Source organism: Microchirus variegatus, assembly GCF_963457635.1.
Source record: "Microchirus variegatus genome assembly, chromosome: 20".
Classification (NCBI taxonomy): domain Eukaryota; kingdom Metazoa; phylum Chordata; class Actinopteri; order Pleuronectiformes; family Soleidae; genus Microchirus; species Microchirus variegatus.
This window is the reverse complement of record NC_139821.1, coordinates 7,671,883-7,694,507: the sequence shown is the minus strand read 5'-3', so window position 1 is coordinate 7,694,507 and position 22,625 is coordinate 7,671,883. Positions and strand designations below refer to the sequence as shown.

General features: G+C 43.2%; 1 protein-coding gene across 1 annotated transcript in view; it reads right to left on the bottom strand.

Moving 5' to 3' along the window:
- The window catches only part of plxna4 (plexin A4), a gene marked incomplete at both ends in the record, with an annotated part of 167,428 nt that extends 145,344 nt beyond the window's left edge, over nt 1-22,084 (bottom strand). The window contains 2 exons of the mRNA XM_083907285.1: nt 9,814-9,996; nt 20,840-22,084. Coding sequence (XP_083763411.1) covers nt 9,814-9,996; nt 20,840-22,084 — 1,428 coding nt within the window. The remainder of the gene's footprint in view (nt 1-9,813; nt 9,997-20,839) is intronic.
- Nucleotides 22,085-22,625: the final 541 nt, after the last annotated feature.

Here is a 22,625-nt window from a genome sequence, read left to right as displayed (position 1 = left end):
CCCAGTTGTGAGGCAAACTGTTCTCTGCAGAGAGGAGGAGAGACAGAGAAAGAGAGGTAGAGGGGAAAAAAAAAGGCCCAGTCACCCCCAGAGAGCGAAAGTGTGCAACGATTGGCTACAGGCGTGTGGGGAAGTTGGGAAGGAGGGGAGGCTGAGGGCTGACCTGCAGCGCTGTGCCCTCTATAGTTGCACACACTCAGCCATAAATCACAGAGACTTAGTGACTCGGAGAGTGGTGAGAGAAGTGAGAGAGAGAGTGAGAGAGAGAAAAGGATGGAAACAGAAAAGATTTAAAAAATGACTAAGAGAAAGTCATTTGTAACTTCTAGGAATTAAAGTTACGGTCGCTCGCGCTATTATTAATGTAAAAGTGTATGAAGAGAAAAATGGATATGCTTCACGTCGTCATCCATCAACGACTTTAACGGCAATCCATTATGTGGAAGTTTGTGTGGAGTAGAATGATAAAGAAAGGAAGACATACTCAACATTAATCACAATTATTTCCTCTTCATCACTAGTTCTCCTATAGTTATGGAGAATTAAAAGACATGAAAGACGGAGGATGGATATGCTTCAGTTTTTCTCTACGTCCATCCTTTGTCTAACCACTCTTCTTGGGTTGCGGCGGCATAAATTTGTAGAAGGTGAAGCCCTGATGGGAAATTACACTCTGGCCCTGGCAGCGTTACTGCTTGCCATCCATCCACAGAGCTACACGGTAACACACTGTGTGATTAGTTGCTAGACACTACATTGATTTTTCCACTGCTGGAACACAAATTAACAATCACCGTGTAATGATTTGGTACTCTCACACAAGCAAAATGCCAAAGCATGACGGAAAAAATTAAAATGATAATTTTAACACTGTAATTCTGTGCGGCTACTACAAAAACTTTATTTATCCTTAAATCACTGTCAGGAAATGTCAGTTTAAGTGTTGGAGATGTCCATGCAATCATTTCTTTCTTGGGTAGCAGCACAGTGGATGATTCTTAACCGTTTAGTACACCTGTGACATGAGTGGAAGTCTATGTAAATGGTAATGTAAGCGTGTTACGTTTTCATTGATATGTCAGTAGAGAGGAGAGAGCGGCAGCAGCAGCGAGAACGAGCATGGTGGTAATTACAATCGCATGTCACACATGGCTGAAGAATGTTAATAGTGATGCTAATAAGCATGGTTGAGTAGATGTAGGTCTGAGGGAGTGCGCTTGACGAGCGGGGTTGAGATGTGATAAATGCATGGAAAAACCACTTATACCATTTATCCTCCTCCGTTACTTCTTTGTCACTTAACCTACATCTCAGTGTAAATCACTTTGAGAGGGAATGGTCTTCATTTTCAACTCCAAACTCTGAGCTTAACTTAAGGCCAGTGGTAGAGAAATGGCCCACAAAGTTGAATTTTCCCTGCGATGCAGGCCCCATGCCTGCCTGGCAAAGACACTCTTCGTGAGCAGCTTGTAAACACACACAAGCTGCCAGCTTTTCTCAGTGGACGGCTACACAACATGTTCATTAGAAAAGAGGGAAGAAAAGACAAAGGAGGACGATAAAGGGAAAGTGCAGTTGGAAGTTTCAAAGAAGAGAAAGTCATGTTATTATACTGCAGATATTAACCTAAATGAGCCACAATGAGTGCACCTTTGTGGTTCACAAAGCCAACTAACAAAATCACTTTCACTTCACTTCACTGGTCTGGCAATGCTGTCTGCATTTCCTCAGTTTACAGAGAACAATCTGTCAATCTGCACAGACCTAAATTACTTTCAAAGCTGCTGAAAACAGCCTCACGTAAAATACAGTTGCTAAAGCTAGAGTTCACAGGTGTCCATGATATTTGAATATAACTACCCTTACTAATATATAAAATAGATTATTGTCTAGTCCTATAGTAGGCCTTACAAAACCCAATATTCTGCTGAAACACTATACTTGTACTCAAAAATGTAATTTTCCTTGTCAGCCTTTTGATTTCTTTCCGTCGCCAGCTCTTGACTCATCTTTCTCAGCAGCCAAACTCGTCTTAACCCTGAGCCAGCAAATACATCAGAGTCAACAACAGTTCAAAATGCCAGGAAACACAAAGATCAGACTGAAGATAGTTTGTTGTTGTTTTTTTCTTACTCTCCAACTTCTCGCTCAGACCTTTCAACTGCACGCACACCCACACACACACACACACACACACACACACACGGCAGAGAGAATAGCCACTAAAATCACTCACAGCTCAATAGGCTGCCACATACACAGCTCGTCCTCTCAATAGGTGCAGTCTCACGAGAGTGAAATGAACATCAAAGTCTATTTCGGCACTTTCACCCGCTCCTCCCATCAGACTGTTTCCCTTTACCCTTTCTTGACACTCTCCGTCTCAAGTTTCTTGACAATTGTGCCCTCTTCACTCTCGTCTGTAGCTCTTCACTCAGTTATTGTCCTGCTTTCCACTCCATACAAACACATCTGTAGGTCCTTTGTTTGAATCCACCAAAAATTTTTAAAAATATCCAGCATTAAGTCTTCAAGTTGAATTTGTCTCAGAAAGATATTTCTATAAGACAACTATTTAACCAATGCAGTCAACGATATAATTATTAATTGTTCACAGCAGATAATTTTTGACATGAAGTCGTAAAACAAACAGAGGTTTGACCAGGTCAAATAAACCTGATAAAGCAACATTTGTTATCCTTAAATTCTTCATAATAGGAAGAATGAGCTGATGAGCTGCATTTGAAGGAGTCGACGATTCATGTGTCAAGTGGGACAGCCCACGTCATGGTTCGGCGACGCATTTTGACAACATCTGGACGGCGACTCCACACTTGGGGAGGATCCAGACGCTGGATCGAGGCACGGCTACCGACTGAAGAGCTGTGGCAGCTAACGAGCAAGTCGGAGAAAATGTAAACAGCATTAAACCATTTTAAGCTGCGACATTACATGGACCATGGAGTCATTGCTGGAGGCTCACCTCTAGCTGCAGCAATCCAGCAGCGTGAAGCAAACGAGCGCTTCGGAGTCGGTGTGCTTGTGTGTGTGTGTGTGTGTGTGTGTGTGTGTGTGTGTGTGTTTGTGAGTGTGTGTGTGCAAACATGGTGTCAACCTGTAGTGAAGCAGCTGGTTACCAAGGTTGGTAGTGTGCGAGTGTGTGCATGCATGTGTGTGTGTGTGTGTGTGTGTGTGTGTGTGTGTGTGTGTGTGTGTGTGTGTGTGTGTGTGTACTATTGCCCTGTTCAGCCCCTGGCAGTTCATCAATTATAAAGGAGCTGTGGAAAGGAAGGATAAGGCCAAACTGCAGCAGTGGCATCTATAAATACACACCTGACACGCTTGAGGTGAACAGATATTTTTTGCATAGTCTCAAGTGCGCGGACACAAAACGTGTGTCATCGACCAGATCAGGGCTTCACTTTGTGAATGTGTTGCGTCACAAAGTCAGACTGTACCACTGGCTGTTCTCCTTCTCTCACTTTGTAATCTACCAACAATATATGTCTCTCTGCATGTCTGTCTTCATTGTTTTCAGCTGCAATCACAGCCAGGTTTCCTTTCCTCGTATGTCCTTCTCTTTACTCCCCTACCCTTCCACAAGTGGATGATAAGGCTTCTTCAGTGAATACAGCATGGGCTCTGCCTACTGCAGCGTCAGACTGCCTGGCTTCTGCATGAGGCTTTTTATGCTGGCAGCAGGACAGCGTCAAGACTGTGGAGATTGTGAGCACCAGAATCTGATTGTCTTGCCATTACCAGACTTTACTTCTCATTAACTGCAGGGTTTTCTTTGCAGCACAACACAAAAACCATCACACAATCACCAAAAAATAAGACACACGGGGGAAATAGCTGGTCTGGGATGAAACAGGAAAAGAGGAAAGAGAAGCAAGTGAAGTGAAGGTGGGTTGTTAAGACTGCTGAGGCTTCCCAATGACTCATTTCCCTTGACGCGTCTTTCTATCAAACAGCAGCGCAAAGCCCGGGTAACAGACAGCAGTTAATACACCGAGACCAAAACACCAACATACTAATATCGTGTGCTCAATCAGCCTTAGAGCTGCGCAGAGGATGGCACCTGTCATCAAGCAGCAGCCCAAAATCATCAGATCAGCATCATTCAAATGTGCACTCAGTCCACAGCCGACACTCTTGTTTGTCTATACTCTGAGCTTTTTGGGGGAATTAGATACTGTGTATCACAGTATCATAAGTGTGTGTGTGTGTCCTGTGTGTGTATGTGTCCCCTCCTGCAATGCTGCTTTCTATACATTCTATCCTACACACACAGAGCAGGCTGTGCTACCATGGCAACTCACGACAGAGCATGCAGTGTGTGTTCCAGCATTAAGCTAGTGTAGGAAACATACACACACACACACACTGGCAGTGCAGAGGAATACTTAATAGTACAGGAAACTGTCCCTCCCTCTCGTGTCTCATCCTGGCATTACCATGATCACCATATTACATTGAAAATACGATTAATATTTTAAAGAGTGTTTTACACTAGGTACCATTTCAAAAAGGTGAAGACAAGACCACATTTGGTGAATAACCTTTTGTACTAACATAAGTTTTCTAAAATGGCTTGTATACCGCATGTATATTTGTTTAATATTCTTCTTGTAGTTGTATTGCTGTTGCTCATTTACTTCTGCTGTCAATTTCCACCTCATTCTGCTGCCATTTCGATTTTCCATTCACGTTTTATGAACGACGCTGGTGTTGGACTTTCAGGAGATCACCACTCGGGATGAATGGGGAGGGTGCGGACGTAATGGCGTCTTGCCAGGGTGATAGTAACACTGTGTGCACCTGTGCTGATCACTGTGTTCTAAAACCATAAAACTAGTGTCCACACACACAAACACACACACACACAAGAGCACACATGCCCACAATGCCTGTCTGTCCACAGGCATATTTCATCATTAGCTCTAAGCAGTTAATCCTCTGCTCCACTGACCACGGCTCAGCTCAGCCTATTTCAATAATCTGCATCTGGGGCTATCCAACCCATCACACACACACACACACAAAACAAGGACACAATCAACACACAAACATATGGGAGTGGTCCAGAGCAATAAATGTCTCCCGGAAAAGCTCTCTCACCTACGCACATTTAAATTTATCCATCTACAATCCATTGTGCTGACAGAAGACAGTTAGTTGGACAGCACTGCCTTTTATTTATTTATTTATTTATGTGACACTGACTTGATTGTAATAAGCTGAAAAAAGGCAAAAAGAAATCAGACATATTTCAACTGATAAGATCCCTCACGCCAAACCATTGTCGTCTGACTGCAAGGTTTAAATTGTCACCGAGCATTTTGGATGAGTTAAATTGAAGAATAAAATCGCAGAGGAAAGCAAGTAAAACGACAGATAAATGATGTGTGTTTTGATGAAGAGAGCAGCAGGCGGGCAGCAGAAAAAGGGGAAAACAAGACGACTACAGCTGGAGGGACGGGTAATGAGACAGCCGGGAATATGGACCCTCGTCGCATAAATCAGGGGGAAATTGACAAAGGTTGAGTCAAAAGTGAAAAGTCTGACCTTTTTCCTTTCCGACAACAAACATTAACCATTCCACATAAACGGAATAGACACGTTCCTCAGTCAATGCCGTTTAACCTGAATGGTGCACACCAGCCTGTACTGTATGTCACTACCGCATCATTTTCTCTGCTCGCTCTTCCTCATCATGACACAATAAAGTAAAGTAATCATCATAATTGGAAACGGGAGTAGCATCACTCAGCGTACGTGTCTACTTTTTCAGACACTACCTTTTTCTCGTTTTTGTCTTTATCAAGTCTGCTGCTCGCCGTCTTGATCGCCAGTGCTCCCCACCCTCCCACTGAGATGGACTGAGGGGAGATGCATTAGCACCTCAGCAGGTGGCCTTCAGTCTCATCGCTCTGCTCTATTCTCCCTCTCTCCTCTTCTTCTTCCCTCAACACAACCCTTCCATCTTCATAGAGGCAGCAGACCAACCATTGTCGAGCAGTGTGAACACAGTGTGTGTGTGTGTGTGTTCAGTGATGCATGCATATATCTCAACACATGCAGTCAGGTGCAGAGAGCATCATGTGTGCACGTATCTGCACCTCTCATGCAAATGTGTAGCATGACCAGATGACCATGAACTAAACCAAAGCTCGCAGGGGGGTTGCGGCTTTCCTCTTGACCTACTGTTGTGCACTCATCTGCAGTAAGTGGTTTAAACCTTTCCCAGTCACAGTCTTTTATCTCCATCACATCTCCATCTCCTCCTTAAGCCACAGACCGACACACACACACACACAAACACAAACTGACCAACAGACTGGCTGACAGAAGCCATATGGTCCATTCAGATCCAGTGGCGGGAGGTAGCCATCAAAGACCTCTTCAGCACAACTCCATTCAGCCACGGGCCAAAGGAGTGAGATGCATAAAGGGTAAAAGGGAAGAGGGGAATTATGAGGAGAGGGCAAATAGAGGTAGGGAGTGGGAGGAGGAAGATGCAGTAAGTGCTCAAAAGTACAGAGAGAGACGGTCAATCATTACCAAAGGCTCAAACAGAGAGGTGGAAATGCAAAGAGTAACAGTAACGGCAGTAGCTGTCAACACGTGTAGAACTCTATCGATTTGATGCCACTGCCTGTCTTGATGACAGGAGGGTGTTGGAAAACTTTGTGACTTCATAACAGTGAATAAGATTTGGCCACTTTTATTAACTTTCTCAGGCCTTTTTTTGTTTTTGGGGGTAAGATACGGTTAATATCAAATGTTGCTGAAACCATCACTTCATACAGCCTCACAATCATCTTTCTGCTCGTCTTCCAGAACGATAATGGCCAGATTATTTTCAGGGAAATCATTCCAGCAGCACTGTTTCTGTCTGGACTCCAAGAGGAATCTTCACTGCCAGAATTACAAGTCTGTTTATTCTTTCTACCTCAAATATTGCTGTAGGACTACAACTGTTAAGTATACAGTATTGTTGGTTAAAGGTAGGGTGAAGGGTTAGAGAATAAATTGTGTTAATGACAGCTCGAATTAGTAGTAGAAAACAATTTTTTTTAATCGCACCACATAAAGGTATTTCACAAGCCGAGCGAATTTAATTCACTCCACTTCCCGTCAAACTCGGACTTCATGATGTCATAAATGTGAGCCTGTAAACCGACATTTAGCAAAACCTAATTGCATTTGTGTTCATCTTTTACTGTAAAGCTTGTATTTATTCAAGACAGTGTGTTAGTCACAGGATCATAAATAGCAGTGAAAAAAAATGAAAGAGTGCATGTGAGAGAAGAGCTGAGAAGAAGGAAGAGGAGGGGGGAGGAGGGGGTTGATGGTTGGAACAAGTAAGGTGGAGGAGTGTATATAAATCAACATCCATTAGCTGTGGGGTTATAAAGTCACTGATGAAGGAGGTGGACTGAAGCTCAGGCCTTTTATTGTCTTGTTGTTGTCTTTTATTGCCTGTGATGTCATCTAATGGTATACAGCTAACGACAGGGGAGGGGAAGTATGTACATGGGAGGGGAGGATGGGGCAGTAATGGGGCTTTGTGCAAGTTGCTTACGTCTGTGTTGACACAGTATATTGATCACCTTCTGTCAAAAGACCGTGTGCATTTGTGGGCTTTTCTTTGCCAATATACTCTATATACCATAAGTGCACGTCCGATCTTCGTTCACGTCGAGTCGGAATGAGAACAATGACAGAATTCTGCAGACTTGTTTCTCTCAAGTGCCAATAATGCAGTTTTGAGAGGGTAGTCTGGAGAGAGGCCAAGGGAAAGAAGAAAAGCACCAAGATAACCAGGAAAATAAATGTAATATCCTCAAAAATGGCTTGTAATGCTTTTAGCCATCAAAGCCGCTAAATTCCCTTCTCCTAACCCGATGTTATCATCACAGATGAGCAGCAGGCATTAAATATGATTACATGCAGTTTCAAACATCTGCCCATGTGTTGGTTATTGTCTAACATCATGGAAAACCACCGACTCAACCACTCTGTTGTTCTTGCGCGGGACAGAAGAACAACAGTAATCACAGGCAGGAGGCAGTAAGAAACAAAAATCAACAATGTCAAAGACATGCATGACATGCTCACGGTCACAATGGATAATATTATGTAGTAAAACAAAGCGTAAACGATCTTTTGCTTTGCCGTTTTCAAAAAGTTCCCCATAAAGACAACTTAAAATGCTGTACGAGTGACACGTGACAGAACTGTAAGTTGTGCTGTAATGTTACACCAAAAAACAGAGAAGACGACGTTGTTACAGATAGAAACAGAAACAAGACAGAATGAATCGAGCCAGAGGAAAGAAAGAGAAATAATGTATGTTTGTTTCATGCCGTTTCCATTAGAATATACTTACAGAACCCCGACTTTCTGACCGACTTCGAAATATAGTTTCGGGTCCCCTAAAACGCTGTGTCCGTGTGGGTAAAACGCCTCTAATTCTCTTTCCCTCCTCTGTCCTCTAACCTTGGCTTTTACCACATGACTCATCTCCAGCACCTGTTGTCAGGGAGTGTAGCAGTGATAATACTGCAGCAGTGCTGCTACTGCAAAAAGTACAAAGCAAAAACAAGGGTTTTCACTAGTAAAAAAAATAAAAAATAGCTGTTATCACTGGTGGCCTGCTCTGACCTTCACATCTTTGTTTTACTTTCTCCACGGCATTCCATCTTTGTCCTTCGTCTGTCCACATACGGCACTTCTGGAATACGGAATATACAGGACAACAATCTCCCACAAACTCAAACTTTTAACTCCCCGCTGCTTCCTTCACACATTTCTCCCTTTACTTCTCTCCATGTAATGCTGGATTTCCCAAGCCTCTGAAGCGCAGTGGCCAAGCTACCCCAAAAAAATTAGTCCCAGTCATGCACTATGATGTATGTGTGCTAGAGTGCGAGAAAGGGAGGGGTAAAAAGCACAGGAGCTACCCACATTTCTATCACACCTTGTAGCAGCATGTCATCCCATTAGCCCAGGACAGGGCTGCACGCGTGGGAGGGAACAGGAGCACGAGGGGAGCCCGAGGTGAAAGCCACCACATGCCAAAACCCAGCTTGTCCAGTGCTGCTGCTTCACTGTGACAGGACAAATCTTGTTCAAGAGCCAAGAGCTCTTCTGTCACAGAAAGTGTCAAGTAATGATCAGTGATAATCATCGCTAACAGAAACTAGTAGTTCCATAAATCACTTGACAAACAAAACGATTGCATCATTTTTCTACTACCTGAATTTGCCTCCAGAAACAGATAAGGAAAGTTTTGCCTTATCGATTCTGGAACATGCTGATCTGTGCTGTCTAGCAAGTTCTGTAACGTGCTGATGTGTGCTACAATCTGCCCCCAGGGGTCTGGATTTCATTCAAGTCCAAAGTGAAGGAAAAGTACAGCGGCTACTCCTGATACTGTGTGTGTATATACCGCATAAGTGTATGTGTGGTATATGGTGCAGTGGATGAGGAGGATGTTGAGAGATATCAGATAGTCTTGGCTCTAGGAACAAAACCCCCTCAGGGGCTCTCCTGATCCCCCTTCTTCCACACACACACACAGAGGTAAATTCTCTCCACAGAAGTACACACACTTACTCCTTTTCACTCTCCCTCTCTTCCTCTTACAAATACAGCCAACTCAGCTGATTTGACTGAAAGTCAATCTGCCTTATGAGTCCTATCCCTCCTCCAAACCGACAGTCCCCAGTTCCCAGCCTCTGCTCCACATTATCACGGAGAGAAAGTGAATCTCTGCTGCGCCGTATACATATCACTGCTCCTTACCTTCTTGACGCGGCCGCCTTTGGTGCCAACGAAGACCAGCGAGTGGTTCTTGTAGACGTAGGCGATGACGGAGCTCATCTTGTCGACGGCGTCGGAGAAGAGCGGTTTGCCGTGCACCATCTCGGACACGCCGAGCGGCGCGTTCATGTCGAGGCCGCAAAAGTCGTCGTCGATGGTCAGGAGCTGCGGTGCAAAGACAAGAAGGAGAGGGATTAGTTTGACAAAAAAAAATATGACTTCCTCTAAAACTTCCTGCTTGTGCAAACTTGAGTTATTGAGTCAATTTTGAAAAGAGCTTGGGGACACACTGGGAGAAAGGTTCAGAGTGTCCTGTGCTCTCCAGATAAACTGACCCCGGAGCTCAAGATTAATAAAAACAGTAATCAATGTCTTAGCGTGAGTGGATGTCCAAAAGGGATACACACACACACACAGAGATACATACATATACATAAGAGAACAGAGGTGAATTTGCAAGCATTTGTATGCCAGTGTGCTCCTGCAGATCCATTGCGGTAAAAAACTGAGAGAGGAAGACGGTAGCAGACTCCAGTCAGGTTCTAGCTGTGTAATAGCGCTAGAGGCTGCTCTGTCAGGCACAATTCCCCACTGTCCACCCAATGCAACAGCAACTGCAGAAAATGCCAGTGCTGCAAGAATATATTCACTATGAAACTGTGAAATGATTCAAAGTGAAGTGAGGGGAATAAAAAAAAAAGGAGAAAAAAAAAGTGGTACAGCGTCACACTACTTTGAGACAAATCAAGACTCTGCAGCACTCTTGATGGAGGGTTCATCTGTTATGCTTTCAGCGAGGACACGCTGCTGTGATTTGCTGATTAAAGACAGATAGGTGTGTTTTTATGTTTTGTGCATCGCCGTATTTTGTGTTTTTGCCTGCCGGAGAATATTCACACTAACTCACTGTGGGCAGAATGACTTATGGGTTTTGATAAGAGAATAATGGTGCTAGGGACTGTGTGTGTGTGTGGCTGGATTTGAAACAAGGAGGTTTCGGTTCCAAGCAGACATTTTCTTGATGAATACGTTTTTGAATGTGATGCGTTGCTGTTAAGGGAAAAGTACTTTGGCAATTGAGACCGCCGATGCAAAAGAAAGATTAGTATTCTAGAGAAAATAGTGGGCGGGAGGAATGAAAACTACTTGACACTGTAATGACTTAATGAAGGCATTTTTTGTGGACATAATCTGAAAGTTGTAGGTTCAGATAATGTAGTCGAGGTTTAGTTTGCCAACAAAAATGAATAAATCAGCTAAGGAAAAAAAGATATGACTGAAATCAAAGTAGGCTAAGATGAAAATGCAAATAAAAAAAACCTTGTGTTGTTTTTGTATCTGCTTTTTTTTCCCCATGCAGCTGCTCAGTAGTATGAAGTGTCCGAGGTTGGATAATCTAAGGGGCAGAAGGTCTTTCAATGCACTATACGTCTTATTTCTCCCGTTCTCTTCCTGGAAGTGAACCCCTGGATTCAATCAATCAATCTTCAAAAGCACAGCAAGTGACTCCTAGGAACAATTTCACTACAGGCCATCATCATCTGAAGCCTCAGACTGAGCCCGCAGAGGAAATATGGTGTCTGCTTTCATTAGACAAATGGAAGATGGCCAGTCTTGGCCACAACAAGCTCCAGGCAATAACACGGGGGTTATATGAAGTGGCGTCAAAGATCGATGGAGACGATTCCAATTTGATCGTATCATATGATCTAAGGGTTTTGAGGAGATGGCGATGAAAAGAAAGGACAACGGTAAACACAGGTGAATATTTGTGGGACATTTATGTGGACATGTTTCCCTCTGATTTCCCCCTCTTTGTTTCTCCCTCTGACCTTTTCAGAATGAGCTGCTGTCAAGAGTGCACTCTCTGTCCTACACACCATGTGGTGGCTCTCTGCAAGACTGATGGTCTCTGTGATATGAAGCATGGTCACTCTGTAAAATCACGGTGAAATATTACTGTGTCACTCCTCCGCATGCTAACCTGCCTCCCTCCTCCATAACACAAGGATCTAAGATCAAAACTCACTTCTGCTATGCTGAGATTTTTTCACTCACAGCAGTAAAATAGATTTTTCCCTTCTGCATTTGCTAATGAGCCTTGTTTCTGCGACGGTCGAGGAGCCTCATTGTCCTAGTTCAAAGGTTAAAAGGGTCTTTTGGAAGCAAAAGAGTCATTTGTTGTATTCAGGATCACTGTGATTGAATGCTTCCTAAAAAGCTAATAAAAGGTGTAGCCACTTCCCCCATCCGGAGATTGATTTCTTCTCCAAAATCCTCATTGTTAACACGTCGTTGTTGTGCGTGCATAAGTAAGAGGTGATGAATATGCACACAATTTTTTTTTGTGTGTATGAAAATAAGTGTTTTCATCTGTTGTCACTGACATGTTGGTGTTTTTGTCCCCCTGTAGGTTGCCAATCACAGTCACCATTCTGCAATCTAATGGAATACGTATTCTCCCCACCGTCTGTCAGCCCTTTCAGCGAGAAGACACATTTTCATTACACCGTCACCAGAACGTGACATTTGCAGTTGTGTTGCCAAAGACGTCTGGATGTCAGAACGCCAAATAAAATCAGAGTAGCTGTTGACGTCGTCGTCTATACCGACACAACAATGCTTTCATCTGTTTGCATCATGTTTTCTGTCCCTCTTAGTTTCTTTCGACTTCATCTCCTGAATGTGCTTTTCAAACTTTGAGGGTTACAAGTTTTCACCGTCTCGGGCCAAGCTGAGCAATAAGTGTTTTTTTCCCAATCTTCTTCAGCGAGGATGTGATACACACTCACTGAGCAAGTTGGCAGCAAGACGGAGATAAAAAGTGTGAGTAACAAGAGGTCTAGAAGAGATGTTAACAGTGCTGATGCTGATAGACTTAATCAACATTGTGTGGGCTCTTAATATTACTAACAAGTTATTGTATGACTTGAGTAGGTATTAATTTAGTTGTTCTATATAACTGAAGTGCAATGTTCCAAACACTCAAAAAAAAAAAGAAGAAACTCAACTCTATGTCTCAGCCCCGAATCCCACAGCATAGTAGGAGAGAAGAAAGGCAGGGAGGTTACTCCCAACAGAGGGACAGGAAAACAGAGTCTCTGTATTTGGACGGAGGCCAGGCAGAATCAGGTCACTCTCAGCCATATCCATCTCTCTGCTTCTAACTGGCTGCCAGCGCCAGCACAAAGAGAGCTCTCTTTTGGACTGTGCATAGGGATCAGCAGATACAGAGTGCAGAGAAAGAGAAGGGGGCAGTGGTTGTGTGCATGCAAGAGAGGGAGAGAGAGAGTTGCTCAATGCGATTAGTGGGGGGACTGAAAGAGATCCACTCTCTGACGCTCTCTGATGTATGGCCTAATCTGGGCTTGCACTGTTATGAGGGTTAGTACCGTTGGCTACAGGTTCACAAAGCTAATGACACATATTAAACCACAGAGACATTACCCTTCATGTCAACGCTCAAGATGCTCCAGAGAGTCAATTTTCCTGCACTTCCCCTCTTATTGTTGATATTACACAGCACAAAGTCAATTCAATGGCTTCTTTCCCTAATCTTTCTTTTGTCTGCTGATTCTGTACTTTTTATTATATACAAAAAAGGTCCTTTTTGTCCTTTGTTTTACAGCAGTCACCGATGATTGCAAAGGGGAAACCTTACCTTACAAAGAAATACCGTTGGAGTGAAATAAGAAAATTGAGCACCAGTGGCTGCGCTGTTGTAATTAGCCACTTGGATATTCGGTATTTTCCTCTATTCCTACTGTGCTAAAGGGCCGGCCTGCCAGGATGATTGACGGCACTCAAGAATTATGTCATGGCTAAGTGGGTTTGTGGCGTTCAATCTCAGATAGTGTCAACATTCTGTTTGACTACGGTAAAACACTGGCTGTGTGCGACTCCTCCAGAAAGAGCGAGTGAGTCATTCTGTAGTAAAGCACAAGCTCACACACAAGATTGATGAATTAAGCTAAACATTATGGTCTACAATGAGTAGAATGCATCTGAATAACATAACATAAGAACTAATGCTTAAGAGGAATCATTGTCTAGTTACTGATTTTGAGCACTGAAATGAAGGTTTTACTCTTGCTCTTAGACAAATAACTCTTAGACCCAAGTCCAAGAAAGCCGGATCTATGAGTCCGCAGGTATAAACGATGCTGGAGCCTTCATTTTAACTGTGTGTGTGTGTGTGTGTGTGTGTGTGTGTGTGTGTGTGTGTGTGTGTGTGTGTGTGTGTGAGAGAGACAGTGTGTGTGTGTGTGTGTGTGTGTGTGTGTGTGTGTGTGTGTGTGTGTGTGTCTGCTGTTGCAAGACAGTCTATCTGCGTCGTGACCCATGGTGCCTTCAATCACAGGAGCAATGTGTGACAAAACAAAACATCACTCTCCCCTTCACACATACACACAACAACACAGTGAGACGTTCCAGGCACAATTCCTTCTCCCACTTCACTAAAAAAAAACTCTGCCAACACACTTTGCACCCATTTTTTTTCCCTTAATGTTGTTTCTTCTTCTGTAATTCACCTCGAAACAGCATCTCATCACAACCTCCGAGCTGTTATGTCCTGTCTCCATACATGCTTTTCTTTTTCCCATTTCCCTCCCACACACAAATTCAGAGTCTATATTGGAAACTGTCCAATCTTATACCCAATTGCACCGATCCGAGGACTCGTTTCCTTTAAGATTTCTAATTCAGACAGGAACTGAATCAGCATGTTTGAAAGAGCATGCCTGAGGAAGGACAAGAAGGCACGCAATTACTTCTGAATACACATGTATATACATAAACATAAACATATAGCCTGGAGCACATGATGCAGTAATCTCAAGTGTGTCCAGGGATAAGTTCAAGGTCAAGTAATGCTTAACATGTCAATGGAACATTAATAAGAATGATTTACTGTATATGTGGACCTAGGAATAAGCAAGCATAAGTGGCATCGATCACACATTTGGAAAAACAGGAGCATATGTAGACAACAATATGTAGACATGGACAAAACCAGGGACAAATGCCTAACATTTGGTGATTTCTGTTGTTGTTGATGTTATTATTTAGAAACAATGCAACAATATTCGTACGCCGCGTCCTTCAACTAAAAATGGGCTGTGTAAAGCAGCATACGAGCAGCAGGCCTGTGACTGACAGAGCGTTTGTGTGTTTACAGCGAGAAGCATTTTCCCTGTCAAACTGCTGGGGTTTTTTTTGAGCAGTAGAATTCACTGCAGAAACTTTTTCATTCTTTGTGTTTTCAGTCATATTCCGACCTGTTTGCAGCCGTCTGTTTTGACATAAAACACATCTCAGGTGTGCGACACAGGAACGTCGCCAGGTGACATGACATCTTAACACTGCTATGCTGAGAAAAAACAAGGAGAGCTGTGTGAAGCGGATTGGCTTAATCATCATCACCACAGTGGCTTAAGAGGAAAAGCGAGTCGTCTTTTCAACTCGGAAGCTTGAGGGTTTGATTTCTTGGTTCCGCTAGTCTACATTATACCCTTTATTTAACCAGGTAAGAGACGGCAGCATCAGTACACTTGCATCATAAAAACAGACGATACACAAAACAACCACAAACAGCAAACAGGCCACTAATTAAAACTCAATTAGAGCAGCTCCATCCATCAAGAGAACGCTTTTCTCTGTCACTTAAAAGTGATTTAAAGTCGCCCAGGGTGATCATTGCTCACAGCTGTGCCGTGTGAGCGTGAGATGTGTGATAGGAAATGCACTGTACGAATGTGTGAGTTAATGGTTAAAGACGAGAGTTTTAACTTTTCTAAATCTTCAGGTGGAAAGCGGAGCAGACTTGTATCAGAATGTTTTTAGTCTGTCTGTGTTTAGGCACACTTCTCACAGTGTGCACTGAAACAAAGTTGATTTATTTTGTGTGTTCTCTTGGCAGGGTCGACGTGAGGAGGCAGGCTTTGATGAGCCTGTAATATTTTGTGAATTCATGTTTGTGGATGCCTGCACCTGCCAACTGTTATCTGAGCAGTTACATGGGATAATAAATAATAAACATTGGTTACAAGGAAACAATGAAATCAGGGAAACTAACAAAACACCCGTGATGATTCTGGAATGAAACTAAAACATCGCAAAAAGCAAAGTCGATCGCAGGAGACTCCAACTAGGAGCAGCATTCTAGAAATATTACTCTGTATTACAATTTCATTGACAGTTTATTAGGTATAATTAGCTCTTGCAATCCAGTGCAACAACAGCTATCATTTTCATTCTGTTGATACCGCGTCAAAGAGGTGTTGATTCAGCTCAGTGCTTATATTTCATGCATCGGTCGAAGCGGTGGAGCTGTATCGCGTTTCATTAACATTGACAAGAGAGAGAATCATTTGTCAATGAATTTTAGCAACGGTTATAATCCAATAATATCACACAAGGCAATAAAGATGGTTCCTGATTCAGATTCTAGAACAGCTTATAGTGACTTTAGTAAGCAGGAGGTGAAGAAGTTGCATTACAACTTAATTGTTCACCTACAAGTTTCATTACACCCAAGTTTTACGACAATAAAGATATTTTCTGATTCAGATTCCAGATTCTCGTAGTGACTTTTTCACAGGTGTTTTTTTTTTTATCCCGACTCTATAATTCTCCCTAAACTCAAAGCTTAACTGTAACTTAAATACTGTAAAAGTGTCTTGATATTCCTACAGGTTGTATGAGAAAACTTCAGCTATGACAAAAGTTAGAAACACTAAACATTCCATGTATTTACATATTGCCATGAGCTACAATGGCAACACAGTGACTCAGCAAGAATTCATTCTGTCAGTGTTTACAGTACGGTGACGGAGAGAGGAGACATGTTTAATTACAAAATAATGATATTGTGATGGATTCTGACCTTTCGCAAGTGGTATCATGCATAGAGATTTAATTAGCGAGCCTGGATAGCGGATATGTGGATGGAGTGGGGTGAATTGGGAGGGGTGGGTGGTGCAGTCTGGATGTTTTTTAATGAATCCACAAGCCATTCTCTTTCCTGAGGATGTGGCTTAGACTGACTCATCAGCAACCAGCCACTGATTAAGCTCAGCAATCAGGAGGAGGAGGAGGAGGAGGGACAGAGGACAGGCGACAGTGGTTGGTCAAGCACAGAAGAAAAAAAAACAAAAAATGAGCACGGATGGCAGATGGAGGATGTCGTACAAGATGAGTTGCTTTCAAGCGAATGATGAAACATGGGAGGGGAGGGGAGGGGGGGCACTGTGATCAAGAGATCAAGGGAAAAGACTACAAGTAACAGCAGCAACCAACTAGAATAATCTAATTAATTGTAGGGAATTCAAAATGAGAAGTCGATAGCACATGACAAATGTGGGAGAACCGCCCGTGGCATGTTAGTTAATGACATGTAATTAATGATCATTAGTAGAAAGGATGAGGATGGTCGTGGCCCATCGGGGACTTACAGGCGACCTGGTATATGTTCTCTCACTTTTAAGGGGGGAAGGTTGCGTCCTTTTCAGTACGCTTATGGAGAGAGGGACAGACGCATCATCCGGGAACAATAGGACGAGAACACAGGGACGGGGATTTTTTTCTAACATGTACTAACATGGAGGAGAAGGAGGACACACAGGCAAAAGAAAAGCATAGGCAGTGCGCCATGAATCAAGGATGAGAGAGAATGAGAGCAGAGTGTGAATTTATTGCGATCCGGCTGTTTTGTTGTTGTGTTTTTTTTCTGCTGACACAGTGAACATGGACGGGGGGGGGGGGCAGTGCTTTTTTTTTTTCTTTTTATAGGTCACATGCCACTTCACAATGATCTATGGATACAGGCCCTTTGCAGACTTTTACTGTTGAGCATGCATTATGTGGCTCAGCCAAGCATGGCCGGTCTCTGGAAGCCCCCCCCCCCCCTTACTCTCTCACCTCCCATTTATCCTCTCTCCTGACCTCAAACCCATCATCCCATTCTCTGTGTGCTCCTTCATTTTATCCTCAAGTGTTTAATTTGTCATATTTGACATCCTACTACTACTTACTTAATAAATCCTAACATTTCAAATAAAATGTAATTTTAAGCAATAAAATAGCTTGTTTTTTAATAGAATATACTTTTTTTAATCATGAAAAAGGTAAGATAAAATATATTATTTCAAACAAAACACGACGCAAGGACGTTCGTACACAAACAAGCAACTCCCACAGTTGAGAGAGAGGCTACAGCAGCCATGGCTGTCATCCATCTACTCTTACAGAGAAGGTATATGTAGGACATGTGGTATCCACATCCAGTCTGAACGTGTTCCATCTCTATCAAAATGTGTGCATGTCTTTTTTTTGTGCGTTTGTGTGTGAGTGCATTTGGCGTGTGTTGAGCCACACAGCCAAGCTACTCTAATGAGCCTGGGAGCTGTTCATCCTCTCCCTAATTGGAGGGAAAAACACAACATGTTCAAAATACGACAGCATTTGAAAGGGTCGAGGGGGGGAAATAAAAGAGACAGTGTGGGAGGAAGATGGCGAGCGAGAAAGTGGGTAAAGATAAATGGGCATAGCCTTAAAACGGGGGCTCTGTCTCATCTACGTTCCCTCTGCAGTAACTGCCAAATCAGTGACATGCAACCATCCACTTTAAAGGAGAAAAAAAAGTCTGCTTTTGTTCATGTTTCATTAGTTTCTATCTCTGAAGGATGAAATTGTGTAAAATTGTTTAAAGTTTACTTTATGTCACATGGTATGTGGACAAAACATGTTCCGTTTCCTTCTCTCTCAGCAGACGCCGACATTTGCAATTTGTAATAAAGTCCAACTAAATTGTCATTGTTAAAAATGGGATGGGAGTAAGTAGAAAAAAACAAAATGCAAATTGGGTGCAAATAAGGGCAGGAATTCAAAAAGATATTGGACTGCTGAATAGTGCCATCGCTGATCCTGACATTTTAAAATGTGAAAATAATTTCTATCTATTAGATCTAGACTTTTATCAGGGAAGAAAAATACGAGCGGAGGTTTGTGTATTTGATGTTTCAGAGCCGGCAAGACTGCAAGCGAGAATCTTATTTGATATTTATATTATTTTTATGACTCCGCAATTAGTGTCTCGTTAATGCAGGGGTCCTAAAAAAGAAGAAGTAGTCTGCCTTCCACAATATTCCCTCAATAACCTTGTTTGGTATATTCAGAATGATCTCTCTCTGCTGGCTCACATCTGAGGGAAGCGCAGCATGGAAGGGAATGTGAACAATAACTTTAAAACTGGATTTCTGTAGCTATGGGAGACACTGGAGTCGTGAATCATTGAAAATGCAAAAAGGAGATTGTCTGAGACATAAAACATGGGGTATCAGAACGACAACATCCAACACAAAAGCACCCCGTCATGTTTTCCCCACGACAATGTCTCTCAATATCTTCCATGTTCCTATTGTGTAAAAACCTAAAGGGAAACATATATATATATATATTAATTTGCTAATGCTGAAGCTGATTTATGGAGAGCTTTGTATGTTTTTATGGCTTGAGCATCAACTCCACTTTAAAGCAGCCCACTGTAAGTTTTTACGATCTGTGTTTTTATAGATTATGTTTTACTCAGTGTTCATACTACAAGGTATTTTATGGCCATTACCATCCCAGTCTTTGCGGAAGTCATTCTTACAAGTGTGGTGATGTCACACGTGTGTGTATATATGGGTCAGAACTCATCTGTCTCCAGCAGAGTCCACCGTCACCGGTTCAGCGGGGTCTAATTTATGCAGCGGTGGTGGTGGTGATGATACTGTGGCTCATGCTGAACTGGCATAATTTCTTAGCACTAACCCCTGTGTGCTCCCCTCACACTTTCCCTCCCTGCTGACAGTTCCACCTCAGGCATGATTTATCAGGCCCTCGAGCAGCAGACAAAAGGCGCCTCGGCACGTGTACAGTGCCAAAGATGGATTAATAGATAAACACAGTGATTCCCGGACCAAAAACACGAGAGACGGTCAATTCCACAACGTCGTCAGAGTGGATTGCACAGGTCAGAAAATTACAAGGCAGCAAGGGAGCTTTTATCATTCAGCTCAGCTAAAGATAAATGAAAGATTTGAGCATATAGGTGTTTAGTGCTGAAATACCATATGGAGTTATATACACACACAGTTATAATAATCAATAGACCAGAATCACTCAGCTGCAACAACAGAGCTTTGTCTTGTTTTACCCTTATTATCTACACACGTTTAAGGACATGGTTTATTAAACCCTGCAGTCTACAATCACTACAAATTCACTCCGATTAAGGAAATGTTCTACTTCTCAGGGTCGGCAATTTTTATTAATAACATAATATCAAGAGGTCAAAAAAACAATGCACTAATAATTAAGGCTGCCTAAAAAAAGGTGGTGTAAACATGTACCACCCAATTTAACATTGGAGGTTTTTGTTTTTTTACATGTGCACAAAGTGAGAAATCAAATGAACTGAATCACTGAATTTGTAAGGCTGTTACGGAGAATAGAATTATGGTAATTTGGCGGAGCATTCAGCTGCGTTTAAAGGGTGAGTGGAATAAAACAGGCAGTGGATGGTTAACATCTCACCGCTATGGGATGGAGCGTGAACCCAAGCCAAGAACAGTGTCCCTGTGAGCCTCCCACTGTGCATTAGTAACAAGTCGTGGACCCCTCGCAGATTATTTTCCTCAGTTCTTTAATTAGAATTCATGACAAATTATTATATATTTGTTTTACTGCTATTTTTTTCCCTGAAAATATCTGTTTATCAAATTCTACTTTAAGCCCAAGTGCTAAACACCTGCTGTTCTGGATGTCAGAATGTGTGAACTTGTGCATGTACAGCATGTGTGAAATACGTAAATAAGATCTAAAAAAGCAGTTTTAGAGAGTTTGCTCTTGTTCAACTTCTGGCTATTTGTCTTTTTTGTACTTCCCAGTGTTCTCTTTAAAATTAGAGTCCTTAAAGCTTCACAATATGCATGCATGTGTGTGTGTGTTACACAGTAGTACTCACCGCACTGCTGCAGGGGATATCTTTGACTTTGAGCCAAGCCAGGTCCAGCGTACCCTCGCCCTTGTAGCAGGACTGCAGTCGCTCCTTGATTTTCTCATTGATTTTCCTCAGAGAGAAAACGCACAGTGCCGAGTCCTGGGAGGCCTGGCGCGGACGTCGCTTCTGACCTTTCGAGAAGACGGCAAACAATACATCGTCGTCTGGCGCCACGTCGAGAGAGCGTGCCAGAATAGCGCCAGCTTTGGACAGGTAGGCCGCCTCGAGTAATCGGTACTCCACGTTGCCACTAACACATCCAATAGGCACCTCCACGTAGGAGTTGAAAGCAGTGTCTGCCTTACAAAGGCGGACTATCTTGGAAGTGTAGACCTGTTCCCGACCGGTGGACGAGGATCCGGCAGTCGGCCCGCCCCCCATTTCAGGCTGTAAAGTCAGAAAGTAGACAAAGTTCCCGCTGGCAAAGCCATAAATGTAGTATATGTCAAAGTCCGGAATGACGGTGAAGGTGTCTGAAGGGATCTTGATCATAGAAGCCACAAACTCATCATGGAAGACATATGCAAACATGCCGTCCTCCTCCGAGTTTCTGGCCAATTTGCGGCTGGAGATGGTAGGGAAGTATTCTGGCTCGCCGTCCACTGCTGTGGCCACGAACAACATGTCCGGAGAGGCGTTTCCATATGAAACAATGACACCAAACACTGAGCCACTTTCGTTGACGCCAGAGAGGTAGTGCTCCTTCTTGTGGAAAGGCTCTCCTAACTTGAATAGGTCATCTAGACGAAGGAGCTTGCAGATGCCCTGATAGAGGCTGCCACACGCCAGTAGCCGGTTCTCCCGATAGTCCATCAGAAGCATCTTGTTGACATTGTTAGTGAGCGTCAGTGGCTCACTGCAAGGCTGGACGATGCGTGGAGGATAGCACTTGCGGTTGTCTTCGTCTGGGCCGGTCTCGTGGGACACTTGGACCTCCAAGGCCGGGGACAGTTTATATATACGGTTGACGGCGCCCAAATAAACGTTACCATTGCGATAGTCCACCGCCAAATGGTTGAATGTCCACTCTGGGTTTTCAGCGCGAAATGAAGAATACTCCTCGTCCTGAAGGGACATTGTGATCACCTGGGAGCTGGAACTCTGAGCCTGTGGGGCTTGCACCACTGTTTGTGACGCCACGCCAAGCATCAGAGTTGACAGAAAGCAGCATACTAAAGAGCAGGTCCGTGTCCTGGTGAGTGATGTCATGGCTGTGTCGACGGTGGGAGCAGTGACCAGAGGGAAGCAGGCACAGACCGGTGCTGTCGCCAATCAGAATCAAGCCTCTCTTGAGATGGAGGACATCATACACCTGAGAAGAGAGAGGAAACAAACTCATTACTGTCACCGTACGAGAGGCATTTGAAGACACTGTGATCTTTGCTCTGATCCTATAGAGCAGAGGTTTGAGCAGAACATCATTAAAAAAAACTAATGAGAGAATGGGGGTACATTGGTCACACAATTGAGAAAAGGAATGAGACTAGAACAGTGCGTTTAAATTCAACCAGTAGCATCAGTTCATGGATTGAGAATTGTGGACATACAAAGAGGAAGACTGTGATCACATCGTCTCTGCACAAATCTCTTTGCATAGACCCCTGCATCTCTGCACACCCCCTGTGCCTTTCTGCTCCAGCTACTATGCACCTAATTGATTCTCCCCTTGGACTAGCAATTTGCATGCTTTGGCGATTTCTCTCATTTTTCCCCCCCAACAGGGCTGCTCACCTGCTGACACTGCCAGCAG